Source organism: Leucoraja erinacea, chromosome 2, assembly GCF_028641065.1.
Source record: "Leucoraja erinacea ecotype New England chromosome 2, Leri_hhj_1, whole genome shotgun sequence".
In the NCBI taxonomy this organism is placed as follows: Eukaryota; Metazoa; Chordata; class Chondrichthyes; order Rajiformes; family Rajidae; genus Leucoraja; species Leucoraja erinaceus.
The window spans coordinates 113,466,151-113,490,189 of NC_073378.1; the positions used below are offsets into that span (position 1 = coordinate 113,466,151).

General features: G+C 45.1%; 1 protein-coding gene across 4 annotated transcripts in view; it reads right to left on the reverse strand.

Moving 5' to 3' along the window:
- Positions 1–24,039, reverse strand: part of LOC129714375 (5'-AMP-activated protein kinase subunit gamma-2) — a 376,688-nt gene that overhangs the window by 173,152 nt on the left and 179,497 nt on the right. For all 4 annotated transcript variants that reach the window (XM_055663955.1, XM_055663941.1, XM_055663949.1 and 1 more), the window contains exon 3: positions 18,837–19,113. In XM_055663955.1, the coding sequence (XP_055519930.1) occupies positions 18,837–19,113 (277 nt within the window). The remainder of the gene's footprint in view (positions 1–18,836; positions 19,114–24,039) is intronic.

Sequence of the window (24,039 nt, forward strand, 5' to 3'; positions counted from 1 at the left end):
CGAAGGGCCTGTTTCCATGCTGTATCTTTCAGTTCAGTAGTGCTGTGCTGACGCATGTACTGAGGTACAATGCAATTTATTTTTTATATATAGAAATTAAGAAAGAAATTAGAAAATCTAAAAAGAAGATTTTGCTTTTGGCAAGTTCAGTAAAGGATAACAAGGTGCTGACGCATGTACTGAGGTAAAAGATGGGGAATTTGATTTTTTTTATACAGTGCAGTAAAAATGTTGGATACTATGAGTGCATAAAAGAAGCTCACATCAAAAAATATACCAGTGGATCAGGAGCGTGGCTGAAAAGTCTCAACCTGCCTGGGTAATATTTCAAAATGCTCCAACAGCGAGTGTCACACAGCACGGAAACAGGCCCAACTTGCACATGCTCACAAAGATTCCCCATCTACACTAGCCCGCATTTGCCCCCAAATCCCTCTAAACCTTTCCTATCCATGTTCCTGTCCAAATGTCTTTTAAATGTTGTTATAATATCTGGCTCAACTACCTCCTCTGTCAGCTCATTCCATTTACCCACCACTCTCGGTGTGAAAAAGATGCCCCTCAGATTCCTATTAAATCTTTCCCCCTTCACCTTAAACCTATGTCCTCCGGTTCTCGATTCCCCTACTCTGGGTAAATGACACTGCGCATCTAATCTATCTATTCATCTCATGAACTTATGCACCTCTATAAGATCATCCTCACCCGCCTACGCTCCAAGGAATACAGTCCTAGCCTGTCCAACCGCTCCCTGTCGCTCAGGCAGAGAGTTTGAAGAAAGTTGACACCACCCAGGAAATCCACACCCTAAACACACTGCCCCTCTGCCACCAGGATACAGTAGCTGCAAATGTGTGGCAGCTGCAAAATGCACTGCAGTTCTTTTCCCCAGCATGCTCCAACATCACCTCCTCAATCATGGCTTCTGTCATTGAGGAGGACAAGGGCAGCAGGAGCAGTGGAACACCACCGCCTGCAGAATTCCCTCCAGATCACGCACCATTCCAACTTTAGTTACTTTAGAGATACTGCCCAGAAACAGGCCCTTCAGTCTGCGCCAACCAGCCATAACCCCGTGTCGTGGCCTGGTTCAGCAACTTGAACGTCCAGGAGGGAAAAAGATTACAAAACATTGTGACCACTGCCCAGTCCAGGACCGGCTTTGACCTCCCCCCTCCCCACCGTCGAAGGGATCTATCGTAGTCACTGCCTCAAAAAGGCAACCAAAATCATCAAGGACCCACACCATCCTGACTCATTTCAGCATTGCCATCAGGAAGAAGGTACAGGAGCCTGAAACTGTATCGCCCGGGTCCAGGAACAGCTTCTTCCCTACAGCCCTCAGGCTATCAAACACAACAACGAATAAGCTCTGAGCTCTGAACTGCAAAAGACTATATTATTACTGCACCATATTTGTTATTTATTAAACTTTTTCTTTTTTGTCTCTTCCCCCGTTATGTACTATGTATACATAGTCACATGTTCTATTGTGCTGCAGCAAGTAAGAATGTATTTGTCCCATCCGGGACATATGACAATAAAACACTCTTGACTCTTGACACTAGCACTATCCTATACACTGGGGACAATTTACAATTTTTACATTAACCTACAAACCTGGGAGGAAACCGAGCACCCGGAGAAAACCCGCGCAGTCACAGGAAGAACACACAAACTCCATAGGCACAGTACCCATAGTCAGGGTCAAACCCGGGTCTCTGGCGCTGTAAGGCAGCAATACTATGCTGCGCCACTGTGCCGCCCCTGCATTAGGAGATATATCGCTGTTCCTTCATGGTCACTGGAACGGTTTGCACAACGGCACTGTGGGAGAATTTTCAGAAGAGCAGCTGCAATGGTTCAAGCAGGCAACTCACCACCGCCTTCTCCTTGGGCAACTATACATGGGCATAGATATCAACCACAGCCAGGGCCTGCCAACTGCGTTAACAATAGACAATACTCCTGGAATGTTGTTGTGCAGGAAATGGTTGCCCCGTCAGTCTCCACAACCAACACCTTACAGACATAATTCACAAAATGCTGGAGTAACTCAGCAGGTCAGGCAGCATCTCTTGGAGAAAAGAAATAGGTGACATTTCGGGTCAGAACCCTTCTTCAGACTGAAAAATCGTACTCTCAAGACCCAGCCAGGTACAGCAGGTAATGCAAAGAGTACCCGCTTTTCTCCAGCATTTGCGTCTATCTTCGGTATAAACCAGCATCTGCAGTTCCTTCCTACACCTTCCAGATGTAATCCTGCTTTGATTCATTTTCAGTTCAAGGCTTCCAGGATGTTTGGGAGAGACAATTATGCCATGTGGCACGGTGGCGCAGCGGTAGAGTTGCTGCCTCACAGCGACAGAGACCCGGGTTAGATCCTGACTACAGGTGCTGTGTGTATGGAATTTGCACGTTCTCCCTGTGACCATGTGGGGTTTCTCCGGGTGCTCCGGATTCCTCCCACAACGCAAAGATGTGCGGGTTTGTAGGTGAAGTGGCTTCCGTAAATTGTCCCTATGTGCGGGATAGAGCTAATGATTGTTGGTCAGTGTGGTTGTTGGTCAGTGTGGGCTCGCAGGACCGAAGGGCCCGTTTCCGCGCTTTTTCTCTACACCAAATGTCTGTCTTTGAGTTAAAACTGAGAGGTAAAGAACTTATCCTACACTTTTCGTAACCTCAAGGCATCCAAAAGGGACATGTGTGGGGAGGCAACTGAAGGAAGTGCTGGTGGGTTGAGTGAGGTGGCATGTCCCTTGTTCTTCACTGGTGAATCAAAACTGGTGAGAACGTGGAACGCACAACCGCAGGGAGCGGTTGAAGCAATTAGAACAGGTGGTTGGACAAGATTTTTGGTATTGGTATAAATTCATTATTGTCACGTGTACCGAGAGACATTGAAAAGCTTTGCTGCCGTGCTATCCAGTCTAATCAGACGATTCACGAGTACAATCGAGCCACAGGGGAGGTCAACAGGTAGAGCGCTGGGAAAAATACCAGGGCGCAAAAAAGTATTACAGCTTGATAGCATTAAGGCTGCAGAGAAAATGCGCAAAGTCGGCTTGCGAGATCAGGACTACACCCTAGCTTAGAGTCACAAAGCCATACAGCACAAAAACAAGACGTTGGGCCCAACTTGCCCATGCCCACCAACATGCCCCATCTACACTAGTCCCACCTGCCCGCATTTGTCCCATATCCCTCTAAACCTGCCCTATCCACGTACCTATCTAAATATCTTTTAAATGGTGCTATAGGGAGGCACATAAGGGAGGAACTTGAGGGAGGAATATTCAGTAGTCAGATAACAGTTGGTGAGAGGTTGTTCCTGAATCTGATTTGAGGGAGGAGGGAATACTAGTGAATCTCATTAATATGAATCTCATAATACTACACTAATTAGTCCGAGACTAATGGTTCGATGAGGAAAGAGGGGAGGAAGCTCAAATGGAGCAGAGTTGCATGCAATGCTTGTTCTCCCTGTGCTCTAAAACCTTGCACAATAAACTGTTTACTTTTGCATTTTTGCTAAACCTGTCAAAAGATTAAAAAAGAATAATTATCCCCGCATAAATCCCTTCATTACCACAGCAATTCTAATTGGCACAGGGGCTGGGCAGGGTTGAACTTCACCTCCTGTTGTCTGGGCAGTGATGCAAAAGCACTGAACTCTGTTTCAGATATTCGGTTCCTGAAACAACAACAAAGAACAAACCTAACCAGCAGGCTGCTGTTTTTTTAGTGATACAGCTCCACTACCGAATTTCCGTCCAGCACCCTCTGTAATCCTGTCAAAATTAGAGCGCAAATGACCAGAGCGCACTTTAACCCCTCCCCTCCCCCCCATCCCAGACGTCCTCCCAAAAATGTGGCGCCCAGGCTAGCTTCTGCAAATTGTCTGTAGTGTTTAGGGTAGAGTTAGTGTATGGGGATCGCAGGTCGGCATGGACATGGTGGGCCGAAGGGCCTGTTTCCACTCTGTATCTCTAAAATAAAAACTTCTAACACATCTTTAGGATGTGGAATGAAACCAGAGCACCCTGAGGAAGCCCAAGACAGCATCCAAGGTGAGGGTCGAACCCAGGCCACTAGAGTTATGAGTCTGAAGAAGGGTTTCGGCCCGAAACGTTGCCTATTTCCTTCGCTCCATAGATGCTGCTGCACCCGCTGAGTTTCTCCAGCTTTTTTGTGTACGTTCGATTCTCCAGCATCTGCAGTTCCTTCTTAAACAGAGTTATGAGGCAGTTGCTCTACTAGCTGTGCCACCTCATACAGGTGATGTCCAGATTAATGAAAATAAAAATAGAAATCTACAAAAAAAGCTGCACATGCTGGAAAACAAAAATAAAACAAAATAGGCCATTCAGCCCATCAAGTCTACTTCCCCATTCGATTATGGCTGATCTACTTTTCCCTCTCACCTCATTCTCCTGCATTCTCCCCAAAACCTTTGACGCCCTTACTAATCAAGAACCTATCAATATCCGCTTTCAAACAGGCCCAATGTCTTGGCCTCCACTGCCATCTGTGGCAATGAATTGCACAGATTCACCACTGTCTGACTAAAGAAATTCCCTTCTCGTCACCATTCTGAAGGCACTTCCTTTTATTCTGAGGCTGCGCCCTCTTGTCCTAGACTCTCCAATTACTGGAGGCATCATTTCCACGTCTCTATCTAGGCCACACAGCATCTGTGGAAAAAGAAATGATCAACAGTTCAGGTTTGCGCCCCTTCACCAGAACCATGGCACGTTTTTGCCCCACAGGCACTGACTGACCCACTGAGATTTTCCAGCATTTGCCGCTTCTTATAGCCACATTTATGATTATATCAGAATGACTCAAGTGCTCCAATCTTGTTAGGTCACTCCGTAAACAGTTCCACACATTGCAAAAACAAACGGCTAAACAGACCAGAGGCCTTTTGTGTTTTTTTTGCATTAAGGAGGAAGTGAAGAAATCTTGCTGCTGCGGAGACTTCCTCTGCACTAAATTCATCACTGCAACACGGAGTTTGAGGTTGATGTGTATCTCGGATAGAGTCATACAGTGTGGAAACAGGCCCTTTGTCCCAACGTGCTTACACTGACCAACATGTCCCATCTACACTAGTGCCACTTGCCTGCATACAGACAGCACCAAAGGTCAGGATTGAACCCGGGTCTCGGACGCTGTAAGGCAACAAGTCTACCACTGCCCCAGTGTGCCACCCATCATCAAATAATTCAAGCAAATCTGTCAAGAATGATTAACTTTCATAAAACCACATTGACTAAGTTTGATTATATCCAGCTTTCTTAAATGATTTATTTCCTCTTTGATTATTGACTCTGGTATCTTGCCCAAAATAGATGTGAAATTAAATGGCCTGTAGACCCCTGCCTTCTGCTTCCTTCCCTTAATGAACAAAGAAGTCTTGCTTTATGAAGACATGACCAAAAAGGTCGATGAGGGCAGAGCTGTAGATGTTGTCATATAGAATTCACCAAAGCATTCGACAAGGCTCCGCATGGAAGGTTAGATCGCATGGGATCCAAGGAGAGATAGCTGAATGGATAACAAATTGGCTTCATGGAAGGAAGCAAGGTGATGGTGGAAGGTTGCTTCTCGGACTGGAGGCCTGTGACTAGTGGTGTGCCTCAGGGTTCGGTGCTGGGCCCGTTACAGTTTGTCATCTATATTAATGATTTGGATGAGAACATACACGGCAAGATTAGCGAGCTGGCAGATGATACAAATGTGGGTGGTTTTGCAGATAGTGAAGATGGTTGTGGAAAGTTGCAGCAGGATCTTGTTCGATTGGCCAGGTGGGCTGAGGAATGGTTGATGGAATTTAATACAGAGAATGTAAGGTGTTGCATTTCGGGAAGTCTAACATAGGCAGGACCTACACAGTGAACGGCAGGGCTCTGGGACTGTTGTAGAGCAGGGGGATATAGGATTGCAGGTGCATGTTTCTTTGAAGGTGGAGTCGCAGGTAGATCGGGTGGTCAAAAAGGCTTTTTGCGCTTTGGCCTTCATCAGTCAGAGTATTGAGTATAGAAGTTGGGAGGTCATGTTCCAGTTATATAAGACGTTGGTGAGACCTTATTTAGAATATTGTGTTCAGTTCTATGGCACCGTGTTATAGGAAATATGTTGTCAAGCTGGAAACGGTACAGAGAAGATTTACAAAGGTGTTGCCAGAACTAGAGGGTGTGAGCTATAGGGAGAGATTGTGTAGGCTGTATTCCTTGGAGCGCAGGTGGATGGGGGGTGATCTTATAGAGGTGTATAAAATCATGAGAGGAATAGATCGGGTAGATGTACAGTCCCTTGCCCAGAGTAGGGGAATCGAGAACCAGAGTATATAGGTTTAAGGTGAAGAGGAATTGATTTAATAAGAATCTGAGGGGTAACATTTTCACACAAAGGGTGGTGGGTGTATGGAACAAGCAGCCAGAGGAGGTAGTTTAACAAACAGTTAGACAGGTACATGAATAGAACAGGTTTGGAGGGATATGGACCAAATGCGGGCAGGTGAGACTAGCGTAGCTGGGACATGTTAGCCGGTGTGGGCATGCTGGGCTGAAAGGCCTATTTCTACCCTGTGTTACTCTATGGCTCTATACCTGGCACTGACTATTATTCAATCTTCTGGTATCCTCCTGGAATTTAATGACATAAAAAAACTTAGCCAATGGATATGTCGACAAATACTCAGTACAACTTCTACAAGTGTACGCTATAGAGCATAGTGACTGGTTGCATCACAGCTTGGTTCAGCAACTCATACGCCCAGGAATTATTACAAAAAGTGGTGAACACTACCCACTACATTGTGGTTATTGACCTCCCCACCATAGGGATCTGCAGGATTCTCTTCCTCAGAAAGGCAGCCAACATCATCAAGAACCCACACCATCCTGGCCACACTATCATTTCACTCCTGTCATCAGGAAGAAGGTATAAGAGCTTGAAAACTGGAACATCCAAGTTCAGGAACATATATTTTCCAACAAACATCAGGTTATTGAACACTACGAACTCCAACTAAATTCCAAACTGCTTTGATTGCACAAGGGACTATTTGTTATTGTATTTGCGCTATATATATACATGTACATGTACATATATATATATATATACATATACATACACATGTACATATACATGTATATATAGTTATAGATATAGATATAGATATAGATATATATAGATATATATATATATAGAGGAGAGGGAGACACACACACATAGATATATATATATATATATACACACACACAGGGTATATAGATATAGATATATATATACAGATATATATATATATATATACACACATAGAGATATATATATATATATATATATATATAGATATATATATATATATATAGATATAGATATAGATATATATATATATATATATATAGATATATAGATAGATATAGATATATATATATATATAGTAATTTTATTTTGTGAACCTTTTTTTGCCTATTAGGGTACCTACTGTGTTCTGTTGTGTTGCTGGAAGAAAGAATTTCATTGTTCCGTTTCGGGACATTTAACATTAAAATATTCTTGACACTATATCTGGAGCCACTTCATTTAAAACCTTAAAATGCATTGAGCCATGCATTTACCTCTCTAAACCCACGGTGCTTGACAGGTTGGGCAAGAGTTTGTGTTTCACCAGAATATCCAGAACCTTTGGTCACAAAACAAGGGTTCAGCCATCTTTGGGGTGAGGTGAGAAGCTATTTCTTCACACAGTGGTGGTCAATCACTGAAACCCTCCATCCAAGAGAGCTACGGGGGCTCGGTCACTGAACTCCAGGCTCAAGGGCAGCTGAGCGGCACAGCTAATCAAACTGCCACCTCACACATAAGACACCAGAGTTCAATCCTGAACTCGGGTGCTGTGTGAGTGGAGTTTGCACGCTCTCCTTGACTGCGGGGATCTCCCTGGGGTACTCTAGTATCCTCCCACATCCTCTGACATGTCATGTTGGTGCAATAATTGGACACTGTAAATTGCCCCTTGTAGCAGAACCTGGATGGGAGTCAATTAAAATGTGGGGTTCATCTTGGTTCTTGGTTTCTTGGTCCTCCAAAATATTCCAAATGGAATTTGAACTGGAGGATTAGTGTAAATGGATGGCTAATGGTTAGCTGAAGGGCCAATTGTCTTTCAGCAAAAACTTATAGGATTTTACTCCTTGGAGCGCAGGAGAATGAAGGGCGTACTTATAGAGGTAAACATGACCGTGATGGGAATAGATAGCATAAATACAGAGTCTTTTACCCAGAATTGGGGACTCAAGATCCAGAGGACATAAGTTTATAGTGAGGAGAGGAAAGATTTAATAGGAACTTGACGGGCCACTTTTTTATGCAAAGGGTGGTAGGTGTATGAAACCAGTGGCTCCGCGGAGGAAGCAGTTGAGGCAGGTACGATAACAATGTTTAAGAAACATTTGGACAGATACATAGATAGGATAGGTTTATAGGGATGCAGGTGGGTTGGACTAGTGTAGATGGGACATGTTGGTCAGTGTGGGCAAGATGGGCCGAAGGGCCTTTTTCCATGCTTTATGACTATAACTTTTATAATCAAGGGGTATGGGGTTTGTGCAGGGAAGTTCTCAACCACAACCTATAGCTCAAGGAGCGGCCATTTGGCCCTTCATGCTCTGGCCAGTTCTTTGAAAGATAATTCCCATGTTAGTTCTGATCATTTCTCTACAGCCTAGAACACTCGTCTATCCACATCATTGTAATTCTTGTCACACCACAGCTGATGTTAAGTCAGGACGGAAAAGTCAAATGTTTTGCCATAGCTTTAAGGTGAGAGGGGCAAAGATTAAAGGAGATTTGTGGGGCAAGATCTTTTGCACAGAATATGGTGAGTGCATGGAACGTGCAGGCAGAAATGATAGTGGCATTTGTGAGACTTGTGGAGAGGCACATGGAAATGCAAGGAATGGAGGGATGTGGATTATGTGCAGGCAGATAAGAATTGGTCTTGGCATAATGTTTGGTACAGTCATTGTGGGCCAAAGTGCCTGCCCCTGTGCTGTACTCTTCTATGTTCTAAACGATGATTACGTAATTGCAGACTCGAGGAGTGATCCCAATGGTCTCTCCTATCCAAACTCAAGTAAAATCACAATAGTCACCTCACTCTAAAACTCCAAACTGGGCAGCACAGTGGCGCGGCGGTAGAGTTGCTGCCTTACAGCGCCAGAGACACTGGGTTCGATCCTGACTGCGGGTGCTGTCTGTACGGAGTTTGCACATTCTCCCTGTGAATGCGTGGGTTTTGGCTGGGTGCTCTGTCTTCCTCCCACATTCCAAAGACGTGCAGGTCTGTAGGTTAATTGGCTTCTGTAAATTGTGTAGGACATAGATCCAGTGTACGTACGGGTGATCGATCATTGGTCGGCGCAGAGCCGGTAGGCCGAAAGGCCTGTTTTCCACACTGTATCTCTAAACCAAACTTATCTCAAGCACAGATGCACAATCCTAATGGTCACTCCAGTCCGCGCTAAAGATGCACATTGACAATGGTCATCTCACTCCAAGCTCAAGGAAAATGTCCAATGTGTTTATCTCTAACGGGCCCTTAGATTGCTCCTCGCCATATTAATCCGTGGTAGTGCACACAACCAAGAGACGAGGGGGGCAGTAACCAAACGCATGGATGGATAGGCAAAGCAGATGAGTAGGTCAGTGATTACATTTAATCCAGATATTTCTAAAGTGATTCTTCACGGAAGAATGAATGGAGAGAGTTAATTTAAACAAAAGAATGTTATTTTAAAACCAGGATGCTGGTCTGATGAGAGATTGGATTTATCAAGATATCTTTTGAAGGTGACAGGACAAACTGTTTTAAACTAAAATGTGTCAGCAACCGTAATTATATAATGCAATAACAAAAGAACTGCAGATGCAGGTTTATGCTGAATGTAGACACAAAATGCTGGAGTAACTCAACGGGTCAGGAAGCATCTCTGGAGAAAATGGATGTGACGTTTCCAGTCAAGACCCTTCTTCAGACAGCAATTTTATACACGTCACAAAATGGAGTACAAAAGTAAATAAATCTAAAAACTCCAAGAACGAACAGGTTTGTCCCTAGTGTGTGTCGGGGAGTGTTAGGGAGCGGGGATCGCTGGTCGGTGTAGATTCGGTGTACCGAAGGTCCTGTTTCAGAGTAAAGAAAGCAGAGGAGTCGAGAGCAAAGGATGGATTCATGAACCTGTAGTAGAGTTTAATGCTATTGGGGCATTTTCTAGTTGCCTTTGACACTGGATCTAGAATTTTAGCTGACGCTTCACTGATCCTGTTTATTCAAGTCAAGTCAAGGGAGTTTATTGTCCTTGTCATGTGTCCCTGATAGGACAATGAAATTCTTGCTTTGCTTCAGCACAACAGAACATAGTAGGCATTGACTACAAAACAGATCAATGTGTCCATATACCATTATATAAATATATACACACATGAATAAATAAACTGATAAAGTGCAAATAACAGATAATGAGCTATTAATGTTCAGAGTTTTGTCCGAGCCAAGTTTAATAGCCTGATGGCTGTGGGGAAGTAGCTATTCCTGAATCTGGTCGTTGCAGGAATTCATAAGTTATTAGGGACAGGATTAGGCCATTCAGCCCATCAAGTCTACTCCGTCATCCAATCTTTCTTTCTCAACCCCATTCTCCTGCCTTCTCCCCATTACCTTTGACACCCGTACTAATCAAGAATCTGTGCTTTCCATTCATTCTGATGTGCTGTGCAGGGGAGATTACTGTACCCCTTCCCACAGATGCGGCCTGACCTGTTGATTCTTTTTTAGCGTTTTCTGTTTTTATGTTATTATTGGATATCTGCCAATACCCAATGACCTGGCTTCCACAGCCGACTATGGCAATGAGTTCTCATAAAGCAGTTTTCCTAAAAAGTTTGGAAACGAGGACCTCCCTTCATAAGTTCATAAGTGATAGGAGTAGAATTAGGCCATTCGGCCCCTCCAGTCCATTCCGCCATTCAATCATGGCTGATCTATCTCTTCCTTCTAACCCCATTGTCCTGCCTTCTCCCCATAACCCCCGACACCCATACTAATCAATAATCTATCTATCTATCTCTGCCTTAAAAATATCCACTGACTTGGCCTCTGCAATCTTCCGTGGCAAAACATTCCACAGATTCACCACCCTCTGACTAAATAAATTTCCCCTCTCCTCCTTCCTAAAAGAAAGTCCTTTAATTCTGAGACTATGACCTCTAGTCATAGGAAACATCCTCTCCACATCCACTCTATCCAAGCCTTTCACTATTCTGTATGTTTCAATGAGGTCCCTCCTCTCCCCCCCCTTCCTTGCGGCAATAGCTGATTTTAAGAAGATCAAAAACATTTTGCAACAGAGACTTTCATTGTGTTTGAACCACGTACGGGAAAACAATTTCATTTGACTATGCACTGAAGTGGGTGATTCTCACACCTCTGAATCAGCTTGTGGTTCCAAATCCTCTACAGACAGCAGTGCTCAAGAGCTGGGCTGACTTTGCAGATGCAGTAGCGAGCAACCACAGGCAGAGGTGTGCCCTTCACGTGAGACACCTCTGGAAGTATGTGGGCCCATGTGTCACAAAGAACATGAACAAACCATAGAACATAGAACAGCAGAGCACAAAGAACTGGCCCTTCAGCCCACACTACCTGTGCTGAACACAATGCCAAGACCATCTCTTATCTACCCGCGCATAATCCATATCCCTACATGCTCTGCATATCCGTGCCTATCCAAAAGCCCCTTAAATGCCTCTTATCGTATCTGCCTCAACCACCAGCCCTGGTAGCGCATTCTACGCACCCACCACACTCGGTGTAAAATAAATTCCCCTGCACTTCTCTTTGAAAGTTTGCCCCTCTCACCTTAAAGATATGCTCTCTGGTATTTGATTTTTCCATCCTGGGGATAAAGGTTCCTGCTGGTGCTGATGTATTCTGACTGTTTAAAAGGTTCTGTTGCATTAAAGACTCACTGGGTTAGGCTCAGGGATACAAGATACAAGTGTGTAGAGAGACCAATTACCTCAGGAAAGCTTGCCTAGAATCATAAGATCATAAGGAATACGAGTAGAATTAGGCCATTCGGCCCATCAATTCTACTCCGTGATTCAATCATGGCTGATCCATCTCTCCCTCCAAACTCCATTCTCATGCCTTCTCCACATAACCTTTGACACTCGTACCAATCAAGAATCTATCTATTTCTGCCGTAAAAATATCCATTGACTTGGCCTCCACAGACTTCTATGGCAAAGAATTCCACAGATTCACCACGCTCTGACTAAATACATTTCTCCTCATCTGCTTCCTAAAATAAATCCTTTAATTCTGAGGCTATGACCTCTTGTCCTAGACTCTCCCACTAGTGGAAACATCCTCTCCACATCCACTCTATCCAAGCCTTTCACTCTTCTGTATGTTTCAATGAGGTCCCCCCTCACTCTTCTAAACTCCGGTGAGTACAGGCCCAGTGCCGACAAACGCTCATCATATATTAAGCTACTAATTCCTGGAATCATTCCTGTAAACTTTCTCTGGACCCTCTCCAGAGCCAGCACATCCTTCCTCAGATGTGGTGCCCAATATTAAAGTAAAGTATCCTTTATTGTCATTCAGACTTTTCATTGCGTACCTTGCAGTCATAACAGAGAATAAAATAACAGAACACACAATTAACACAGTTTAACATCCACCACAGTGAGTCTACCAGGCACATGCTCACTGTGATGGAAGGCAAAAGTCTTAAAGTCCTTGTCCCTTCCTTCCTTGTTCTCCCTCTGCGTTGAGGCGATCCAGGCTCTCGATGTTGTGCCCCCCGCCGGGTGATGGTAAGTCCCGCGGCTGAATCCAAGCTCCGCGAACGGGCCGGTTCAAACTCCGCGGCCCAGGGCGGACGAAGCTGCCACCCTCCAGTCCAGCGGATGAAGCTGTTGTTGCGGGAGTTCCGGAGAATCGGTCACCAACCTGGGACCCGCGAGCTCCCGACGTTGTCATCCACTGGGCCTGCGGCCGAGCCTCCGAGGCTCCGAAGTCGGGCCTCCGCCGCAACAGCCCCGAAGTCGGCCAGCTTTGCGATGGTGAGTCCTGGCTCTGTCTCCAGAGCCTCGAGGTCGGTCCCAGTTGGAGGCTGCCAGCTCCACGATTAGGCCTCAGCGCAGACGGAGACGGGGATACAACAAAGAAAAGGAAACCCCCCCCCCCCCCCCCCCGAAGAGACTAAAACACATTTCCCCCACCCCCCCCCCCCCCCCCACACATACACAACTAAAAATAAACTAAAACATACGTCCAACAGGTCAAAAGAAAACAAAAAAAAAGGAAAATACGGACGGACTGCAGGCGAGCCGCTGCTGCAGGGGCAGTCCCGCCACTTCCGGAATTGCTCATAATATTCCAAATGCGGCCTTACCAGCGCCTTATGGAGCCTCAACTTTACATCCCTGTTTTTCTATTCAAGCCCTCTTAAAATCCAAGAATATTATGAGGTGGTTTAAAAGCTTCAGGAATTTCAAATGGTTATGATAGGATAAAACCACTCAATGCCTATGCTCTACTGCCCAAGGCCATTGGAAACCAATCACAAAGTGAAGTTCGACATGCAACAACCAAGCAGAGGGAATTTCTCTTCCATGAAGGGTATTAGCAGTCCATTTGGGGTTTTGAAACATCCTAACAGTATTCATATTCATTTCAGCAATATTAGAGTCAGGTCATGATGCAGCCTTATAGGATCTTTTGGTGTATTTGGGATTGTGTGCAGTTCTGGTTGCCCCATTACAGGAAAGATGTGGAGGCTTTGGAGAGATTACAGAAGAAGTTTACCAGAACACTGCCTGGATATGAGGGTATTAGCTATAAAGAGAAATTGGACAAATTTACTAGTGAAACATCAGACCCCGAGGGGAAATCTGATAGAAGTTTATAAAATGATGTGAGACATAGATGGGGTCGACAGTCAGGATGGAAATATCAAGCTTTGAAAGATTCTCTTCCATTAAGGACATCAGCAATCCATTTGAGTTTTTGAAACATTCTTAAAAGTCTTTACACTCATTTTATCTGAAACCAACCCTGATTTAACAACCTGATAAAGCAGTGCACCACATAGGTTTATAAGTGGCGCAGGGCTATAGCTGCTATCTCACAGCGCCAGAGACCCAGGTTCGATCCTGACTACGGGTGCGGTCTGTACGGAGTTTGTACGTTCTCCCTGTGACCGCGTGGGTTTTCTCCAGGTGTTCTGGTCTCCTCCCACTTTCCAAAGACGTGCTGGTTTGTAGGTTCATTGGCTTCTGTAAATGATCCATAGTGTGTAGGATATTGTACAGGGGATCGTTGTTTGATGCGGACTCAGTGGGCTGAAGGGACTGTTTCCACACTGTATAACTAAACTAAACTAAAGTAAATGAATACTTCAGAGACCTTTGTGCCTCAGGGAGTTCTCTCAGTTAGTGTGATAGCCACAAAACAAATAGTTACAGCCCCTGAATGGATCAGCAACATGAGAAGCAATGAGTGTATTACAGACCACAAAACTCACCAGAATAGCTTCAGGTCCTCATTAAACTGTGGTACATAAGTGCAGACCACCTGCCTTCAGAAGCCTGTGGCAACAGTGCCAATGCTTGCGACTTGCTCAAATTAAACATTGCTAATAGGCAGCTGTTTGCATTAGGGAAGCAATGTTAAATAATCCCAGCCTTAATTAGGGCAAATTGCTCCATTAAGACATTTTTAAGTCCATATTTTAACCGTCTTAAATTCAGCTTTCTGAAATTGAAAATGACGAGATGGTTTCATTGGGCTTCATCCAGGGAAGCCTGCAGAACATACTGCCTTCAATATGCTGGAACCCAACCATGCAATCAAGAGTCAAGACTAAACGATTCGGGTCAAAATACTCAGACAGATTTAGGTGACTGGAATAAATAAAGACGCCAATCCTTTCCATCCAAATTTTTTTTTGCAGAGCTTCAAACCCAGGAATGCATTTTAATTTGGGAACCAAGGTGAGCCTGTCCAAACATCACAAATTGAACCTGAAGCGAGGCATATTTGTGGCGCCTTTCCATCTTCAGGCTTGAAGAACCCCCAATATCCCCCAGCCCTGCCTCTATTTCCACTTCACGACATTCATAAGGAGTTTATTCATGAAAGAATGTTAGTTATAAGTACCTTGTTGGCATTTTGGGAAGAGGAGGGAGAGTAGAACTTCTTCAACATGGAGTGGGCGGGGAGGGGGTAGTGGGGGAAGAAAGGGGTTGAATGATTCCAATTAGTTGTTTTAAGGTGCATTTTAATTTTACTGTCTTGCAGCATTTTATGCGTAAATTATGTACAATTTATATTTTTGTGTGAGACACACAAAAATGCTGAAGTAACTCAGCGGAGCTTGGCAGCATTAGCAAACATAGATGGGTGACATTTTGCGTTGGGACCCTTCTTCGGGGGGGGAGGGGGGAGGAGAAGAAGAAAAAAAAGCTGGAAAAGGACGGGCAGGACAGAGCATGTCTGGTAATACGTGAATGCTGGCGAGAGTTATTAAATAATGTTATCACATTGTGTCTTTGCGTGCTGGTCGCAGTCTGTGTCTGCGATGCAACTGCAAGCAAGACTTTTACCTCACCTGCACCTCACCTAATGTGCCCACGACAATAAACTCAACTTGACTTGAGGAGTCAGGAAGAGCCTGATCGTGAGGCAGAACAGGCCAATGAGCCTTCTCAAAACCCAACTCCTAGAAATCGATTCACCTCACTGGGACGAGCATCAGTCATTCACTCACTCAACACCTTTCCACCGTTAAATTAGACCACAGTTGATGCACATCTTAGCTCCCTGTACCTCCTTGATTCTACCACTCACTCAGCTTCTTTACACACAGATTAGAATTGAATTGAATACTTCATTGTCACATGTGACAAGTCACAGTGAAACTCTTTGCTTGTAAACCCAAGGTGTGCAAATAGCTGCCACGTAAAGGGCGCTGACAAAGTTATAAATTATCCCACGCCAGGTCCATCCTTGTACGTCCCCCACCACCTCCCCTTCCTTCACAGTGGCCCCCCACGCTGGGTCCCCCTTTGTTCTCCCCTCCATCAAGCGGTCCCCTCCACGTCGGGTCCTTCATTGTACCCGGCGGATGCAAGCCACAAGCTACTTAGCACTGACACTACATACTTGCAGTGGAACACCAATCTGCGTATCTAGAAGTTCCATTCTCTTACTTTGCGGCAAGGGATAAAAAATGGTGTGTGTGTGTGTGTGTGTGTGTGTGTGTGTGTGTGTGTGTGTGTGTGTGTGTGTGTGTGTGTGTGTGTGTGTGTGTGTGTGTGTGTGTGTGTGTGTGTGTGTGTGTGTGTGTGTGTGTGTGTATACTAGACCAAGTTGGGTCTGTTCCCCCAACGTGCAGTTGTGGGAGGGGGGGGGGGGGGGGGGGTGGAGAGGTGGCATGCAGCATCACACACTAACTATTCCCCCCGCACTCACGCTAATTACCCCCCTTGATATTATATTATTATTAATTTGCTCCTTTTACCCCAAAACCACCCTATCTACTGACGCATAGCCCCCTTCTAAGGGTATGTTTGTTCCGCAAATGCCCATCAGATTTTCACGCTGAGTGCATGCATATTCAAGATTTGATCTTCCCTCTACATACTATGGGAAACAAACCAACCTTAATTATCTCCACAGCATAATTCGGATTTTTATCTAAACTAACCCTTCAAAGCCACCTCCATTTCTGAGGGCATGTGGTCTGAAGAAGGTCTGGTCTGAAAAAGAGTCCCGACCCTAAAACTGCACCACCCTTTGTCTCCAGAGATGCTGCCCGACTCACTGAGTTACTCCAGCACTCAGTGTCGATTCCTTTCTGAGGAGTTGCACCTGTCCCTCACCTGTATTTATCCCAGTTTACATGCATGTTGCACCACTCACAAGAAAAGCATGGGAACATTTTACAATTTACCTCCACGTTACTCATCCGTTAAGACTTTGCATCAACACATTATTAAGAAATAGTAACAGTGGTTACTGCTGCTTGCAGGTTCAGCTTAACCACACACGATGACCAGGATATGTATTATCCATTAGCTAACAGAGTAATGATCTCAAAATCGACAATCAGACAGAACTGTTGAAAAGGAACAATCTAAACCCAGAGGCAAGCTTCCTGTGGGAAGCAAACTAACCACAATTACCCCCACCACCGATTTGAATGTCCTCATTGGAGCAGAGCAGGTTATTAAAGGGCTTTGATGTGAGAGGGGCAATGTCTAAAAGATGCACACGCCAACGTTTCTGACACAGAGGGGTGGTGAGTGCCTGGAACACGCTGCCAGGGTTGGTGCTTGAGTCAGATACGACAGTGGCGTTTAAGAGGCGCTTGGATAGGCATGTGGATATTCAGGTAATGGAGGGATATGAATTATGCAAAGGTAGATAAGAATTGGTCTTGCCATCGTGTTTGGCACAGATACTGCTGACTAAAAGGGCCTGTTCTGGTGCTGTACTGTTTATGTACCCCAGCCAACAGCAGAAGGCAAATGTTTAAACTGATAGATGTTTTTGGTGACCACAGACAAATTTAAGAAAACTGACCAAAGAGCTGAAAGGATGATGCAGGACAATTAACTTGAACATTGAGGCACTAGTGTATCAAAGTGACAGGAAGGGGTAATGGAAGAAAAGATTACATTTCACAAAGGGACCTTGATCCATCCTTGAAATACATTCACAGGGTTTCAGAAAAAGAGCCGTGATAGGTCGTGAACTAGTTATACCGATTTGAGGAGTGGATAGCAGTTACTGGCGAGGGCCTGTGCGGCAAGATAGAAAACGTGGGGAATATTAACACTGATATTAATTGCCCGCCTCACGAAAAGAAATCGAGATAATCCTGGAGCAAGCGAGCGCATTTGCAGAATTGGCCTGGAGTTAGTAGGGAAGGGGCAAGGTAGGAAGGGGCGGAAATATTAACACGGATATAAATTTCTCATCTTCCCAAAATAAATTGGACCTGGTCCTGTACCAAACTAGAGCTGGTGCAGAACTGACCTAAGGCGAGTTGGGACGGGAGCAGAGTTGGGGAGCTGAGAGAGAGAGGTGGGATATCATTCCGCATCGATCTTATAGAAGTGTATAGATCTTATAGAAGTGTATAGACCTCGTAGAAGTGTATAGATCTCGTAGAAGTGTATAGATCTCGTAGAAGTGTATAGACCTTGTAGAAGTGTATAGACCTTGTAGAAGTGTATAGATCCTGTAGAAGTGTATAGATCCTGTAGAAGTGTATAGATCCTGTAGAAGTGTATAGATCTTATAGAAGTGTATAGACCTTATTAGAAGTGTATTGATCTTATAGAAGTGTATTGATTTTACAAGTGTATTGTGTAGAAAATCATAAGAATTGATAGAGTGAACGCACAGTGTCTTTTACACAGGGTAGGGCAATTAAGAACCAGAAGTCATAGGTTTAAGGCTAGTCGGTTCCTATGGGGCAACTTTCACACTCAGAGGGTGGTGGGTGTATGGAACGAGCTGCCAGAGGAGGTAGTTGAGGCAGGCATTATAACAACATTGAAAAATTATTTGGACAAGTACATGGATAGGACAAGTTCAGAGGGATATGGACCAACTGAGGGCAAAGATGGGGCATAGCTTAGATGGGGCATCTTGGGTCAGCATGGACGAGTTGGGCTGAAGGGCCTGTTTCCGTGCTGTACGAGTATTTCCCCCGTCTCATCATCTGTGACCGTGGACCTCTTACCTTTCCTGGACCTGGAGAAGAACTTCATGGAGACAGGCGAGGTAGAGGTGGAGCTGCCGGAGGAATCCTTTGACGTGGAGCGAAAGATGCCACTGAAGCTCATTCGTCGGGGAGACCTTGGCGAAGAGTCTTGGGGAAAGGGGAAGACCGTTTTGGGGGAGCCAGGACTTTGCTTCACTCTCACCGGGGCCGAGACGGGGCTGGATGGCCGATGGTAAAAATTCCGGGAGAAGAATCCTTTGGAGGGACTGTCGCAGGTGTTGGGGGCGTCTTCTCCCTGCGGAGAGGAACAGAGAAGTCAGGTCAGGCACAAAACAATCCACTGAAGGGGCGACATTCTGAAACATGTCTGCGCTTCATCCACGCACTTCCGAAGGACACAGGATGGGGGAGAACGCAACAAGTTGCAACAGAAAAATCTTTACTGCAGGGCCCGAACAGATTACTGTAAAAAACACCACAGCGATGTTGCACAAATTACAAGAACAAATCCCCACAACTACAAGGGGAGGAATAAAAATCATCCACGTTGATAAGGAGAATGAAACATGCGGAATTTTAACAATTTCCAAAACAGACGGGCTCTCAGCAAAGGTCAAGGTCTTTGGAGGCACGGTGATAGAACAGGAAGGCAGCATAAGAATCAACGAGTGATACACCACAGTAACGCAGCTGGTAGAGTTGTAGTCTCACGGCATAAGAGAACCAGGTTCGATCCCGATCTTGAGTGCTGCCTGTGTGGAGTTTGCATGTTATCCCTGTGACCGCGGGTGCTCCGGTTCCCTGCCATATCCCAAAGACCTGCGAGGTTTGTAGGTTAATCAGCCTCTGTAAATTACCCCTAGTGTGTTAGGAGTGGATGACAAAAGGGGATAAGATAACTAATATAAATGGGTGGTCGCTGGTGTCTCAAAGTGCAGACTGTATCTTCCATGCTGTATCTTTCAACTAATTAATTACAATTACTAATTTATTTGACTTTTTTTTTTTAAATATATACTGAACTTTTTTTGATATTTATTAAGGGTTTTCCGAAGCACTATGTTTAGAAACATAGAAACATAGAAATTAGGTGCAGGAGTAGGCCATTCGGCCCTTCGAGCCTGCACCGCCATTCAATATGATCATGGCTGATCATCCAACTCAGTATCCCGTACCTGCCTTCTCTCCATACCCTCTGATCCCTTTAGCCACAAGGGCCACATTTAACTCCCTCTTAAATATAGCCAATGAACTGGCCTCGACTACCCTCTGTGGCAGAGAGTTCCAGAGATTCGCCACTCTCTGTGTGAAAAAAGCTTTTCTCATCTCGGTTTTAAAGGATTTCCCCCTTATCCTTAAGCTGTGACCCCTTGTCCTGGACTTCCCCAACATCGGGAACAATCTTCCTGCATCTAGCCTGTCCAACCCCATAAGAATTTTGTAAGTTTCTACAAGATCCCCTCTCAATCTCCTAAATTCTAGAGAGTATAAACCAAGTCTATCCAGTCTTTCTTCATAAGACAGTCCTGACATCCCAGGAATCAGTCTGGTGAACCTTCTCTGCACTCCCTCTATGGCAATAATGTCCTTCCTCAGATTTGGAGACCAAAACTGTACACAATACTCCAGGTGTGGTCTCACCAAGACCCTGTACAACTGCAATAGAACCTCCCTGCTCCTATACTCACATCCTTTTGCTATGAAAGCTAACATACCATTCGCTTTCTTCACTGCCTGCTGCGCCTGCATGCCTACTTTCAATGACTGGTGTACCATGACACCCAGGTCTCGCTGCATCTCCCCTTTTCCTAATCGGCCACCATTTAGATAATAGTCTGCTTTCCTGTTTTTTGCCACAAAAATGGATAACCTCACATTTATCCACATCATACTGCATCTGCCAAACATTTGCCCACTCACCCAGCCTATCCAAGTCACCTTGCCTTGCAGCTAACACTGCCCCCCAGCTTAGTGTCATCCACAAACTTGGAGATATTGCCTTCAATTCCCTCATCCAGATCATTAATATATATTGTAAATAGCTGGGGTCCCAGCACTGAGCCTTGCGGTACCCCACTAGTCACTGCCCGCCATTGTGAAAAGGACCCGTTTACTCCTACTCTTTGCTTCCTGTTTGCCAACCAGTTCTCTGTCCACATCAATACTGAACCCCCAATGCCGTGTGCTTTAAGTTTGTATACTAATCTCTTATGTGGGACCTTGTCAAAAGCCTTCTGGAAGTCCAGATACACCACATCTACTGGTTCTCCCCTATCCACGCTACCAGTTACATCCTCGAAAAATTCTATAAGATTCGTCAGACATGATTTACCTTTCGTAAATCCATGCTGACTTTGTCCAATGATTTCACCACTTTCCAAATGTGCTGCTATCCCATCTTTAATAACTGACTCTAGCAGTTTCCCCACTACCGACGTTAGACTAACTGGTCTGTAATGCCCCGTTTTCTCTCTCCCTCCCTTCTTAAAAAGTGGGGTTATGTTTGCTACCCGCCAATCCTCAGGAACTACTCCAGAATCTAAAGAGTTTTGAAAGATTATTACTAATGCATCCACTATTTCTGGAGCTACTTCCTTAAGTACTCTGGGATGCCGCCTATCTGGCCCTTGGGGATTTATCGGCCTTTAATCCATTCAATTTATCCAACACCACTTCCCGACTAACCTGTATTTCACTCAATTCCTCCAACTCCTTTGACCCGCGGTCCCCTGCTATTTCTGGCAGATTATTTATGTCTTCCTTAGTGAAGACGGAACCAAAGTAGTTATTCAATTGGTCCGCCATATCCTTGTTCCCCATGATCAACTCACCTGTTTCTGACTGCAAGGGACCTACATTTGTTTTAACTGATCTCTTTCTTTTCACATATCTATAAAAACTTTTGCTGCTGCAAGTAAGGATTTCATGGTACCGTTCTGGGACATATGACAATAAAACACTCTCAACTCGACTCTCTTGTTCAGCAGTGTGAGCTCCTGGAAATAGTTATAGATTACAGCTGAACGAAGTGGTAAACAAGTCGGCTTTGGTCTCCCAGGTGACTTGGTGACCTGCAGGCTCAGAGAGGCGAGGAGCCTATTCCTGCTTCACCACTCTATGTTCCCAAGGACTAAGAGTCGGCGGGACTTAAGACTAAGGTGGGAATAGATTGGGTAACACTCAACACGATGGGCCGAATGGCTTTCAACTGTGTGCAAGATTACTATGAATTTATATAAGGAAAATGCTGAGATTGATAAAGTGGGACAGAGATACTGAAACTGATGGCTTTATTCTGGCCACGAGACTGTGGAGGAATCACCAGCGCCAGCCAGTCATAAGCGGGTTTGCTCATGAAGCCTTGGGGCAACTGATCCCGATAATTAACTACTCAGACCATAAAATCACAGCCCAGACAACACTGGTCAACAATTGAGGCCAAAGTACCAAACTATTCTACATTAGGGATTGATAGTGGCGAAGGTGGTAGAGCTGCTACCTCACAGCGCCAGAGACCCAGGTATGATCTTGACCTCGGGAGCTGCCTGTGTGGAGTTTGCACGTTCTCCCTTTGACCGCTCCGGTTTCCACTGGTTTGCCTCCACATCTCAAAGACGTGTGGGTTTGTAGGTTAATTTTCCCCCTAGTGTGTAGAGAGTAAATGAGTAAGTGGGGTAACAGAACTAGAGTGAACGGGTGATCGATGATTAGCGTGGACATGGTGGGTCAAAAGCCATGTTTCCATGCTTCAACTTAAGTAATAATACTCTTCAAGTGGGTACAAACATTTGCCAGTCAAACCACTGCTGGTGTTGCATTGATTCAGTTCTGATCAAGCACTCATCTGGGACACACTTCAAGTCAGTATCATGTCCACGCTGCATCTGTGGTATTAGAACCGAAACAGAAATGAAGGCTTTGCAAGCTTTATCTGATGCCAACTGCAAATGCACAGATGTAAGCGAGTCTACTGACAAGACAACACTGCAAACTAACACCACCAGACTTCCTGTACCGAGCCTATATTTAGAAATACAATTGTGGCTTTTGTATTTAATGTGGTCCTACCTTGCTACCTTGCATGGAGCCATAGAGTGATATAGTGTGGAAACAGGCCCTTCGGCCCAACTCGCCCACACCGGCCAACAATGTCCCAGCTACCCTAGTCACACTTGCTGGTGCTTGGTCCATATCCCTCCAAACCTGTCCTATCCATGTACCTGTCCAACTGTTTCTTAAACGTTGGGATAGTTCCAGCCTCAACTACCTCCTCTGGCAGCTTGTTCCATACACCCACTAGGTTTGAAAAAGTTACCCCTCGGATTCGTATTAAATCTTTTCCCCTTCACCTTGAACCTATGTCCTCTGGTCCTCAATTCCTCCACTCAAGGTAAAATACTATTCCTATCTATTCCTCTCATGATTTTGTACACCTCTATAAAAGATCTCCCCTCATCCTCATGCACTCCATGGAATAGGGACCCAGCCTACTCAACCTCTCCCGAAAGCTCACATTCGCTTCTCTAATAGTTCCTCTGCAAGCCCATGGCTTAGACCAGGATCTGATCATCCTTCCTAATCAAAGAACATTCCAGCAAAGAGTGTAAAGAGTTGTACTGTCATGCAGCATGGAGAGATAGCTCGTCAGCCCACCGAGTCCACACTGACCTTCAGCCACCTAATCCTAATGTAGGACTAATCCTACATCTGCAGTCTCCTGTGTCCACATTAGTCCCACTTTCCCTTCAACTTCCCCCTGATTCTACCACTTTCCTACGCAATTCCACTGCCCATTTGATCTACAAACCTGCACGTCTTTGGGATGTGGGAGAAAACCAGAGCACACAGAGAACCCCCCCTCCTTCCACGGTGACTGTAGAACGTGTAAAATCCACACAAACTGCACTCGAGTGTAAAAATAAAGAACTGCAGATGCTGCTTTATACAAAAGGAGGCAACATGCTGGTGTAAATGAGCAAATCAGGCAACATCTCTGGAAGACATGGATGGGTGATATTTCAGGTTGGGACCCCACTTCAGACTGGATGTGGGGGGCGGGGGGCGGAATTACGGAGCGCCCGGGGAAAACGCAAGCGGTCACAGGGAGCATGTATAAACTCCATACAGACAGAACCCTTAGGCAGGATCGAACCCAGGTCTCTGCCGCTGCAAGGCAGCAACTCTGCTGCTGTGCCACCGTGCCGCAATCGTTCCAGAAAAT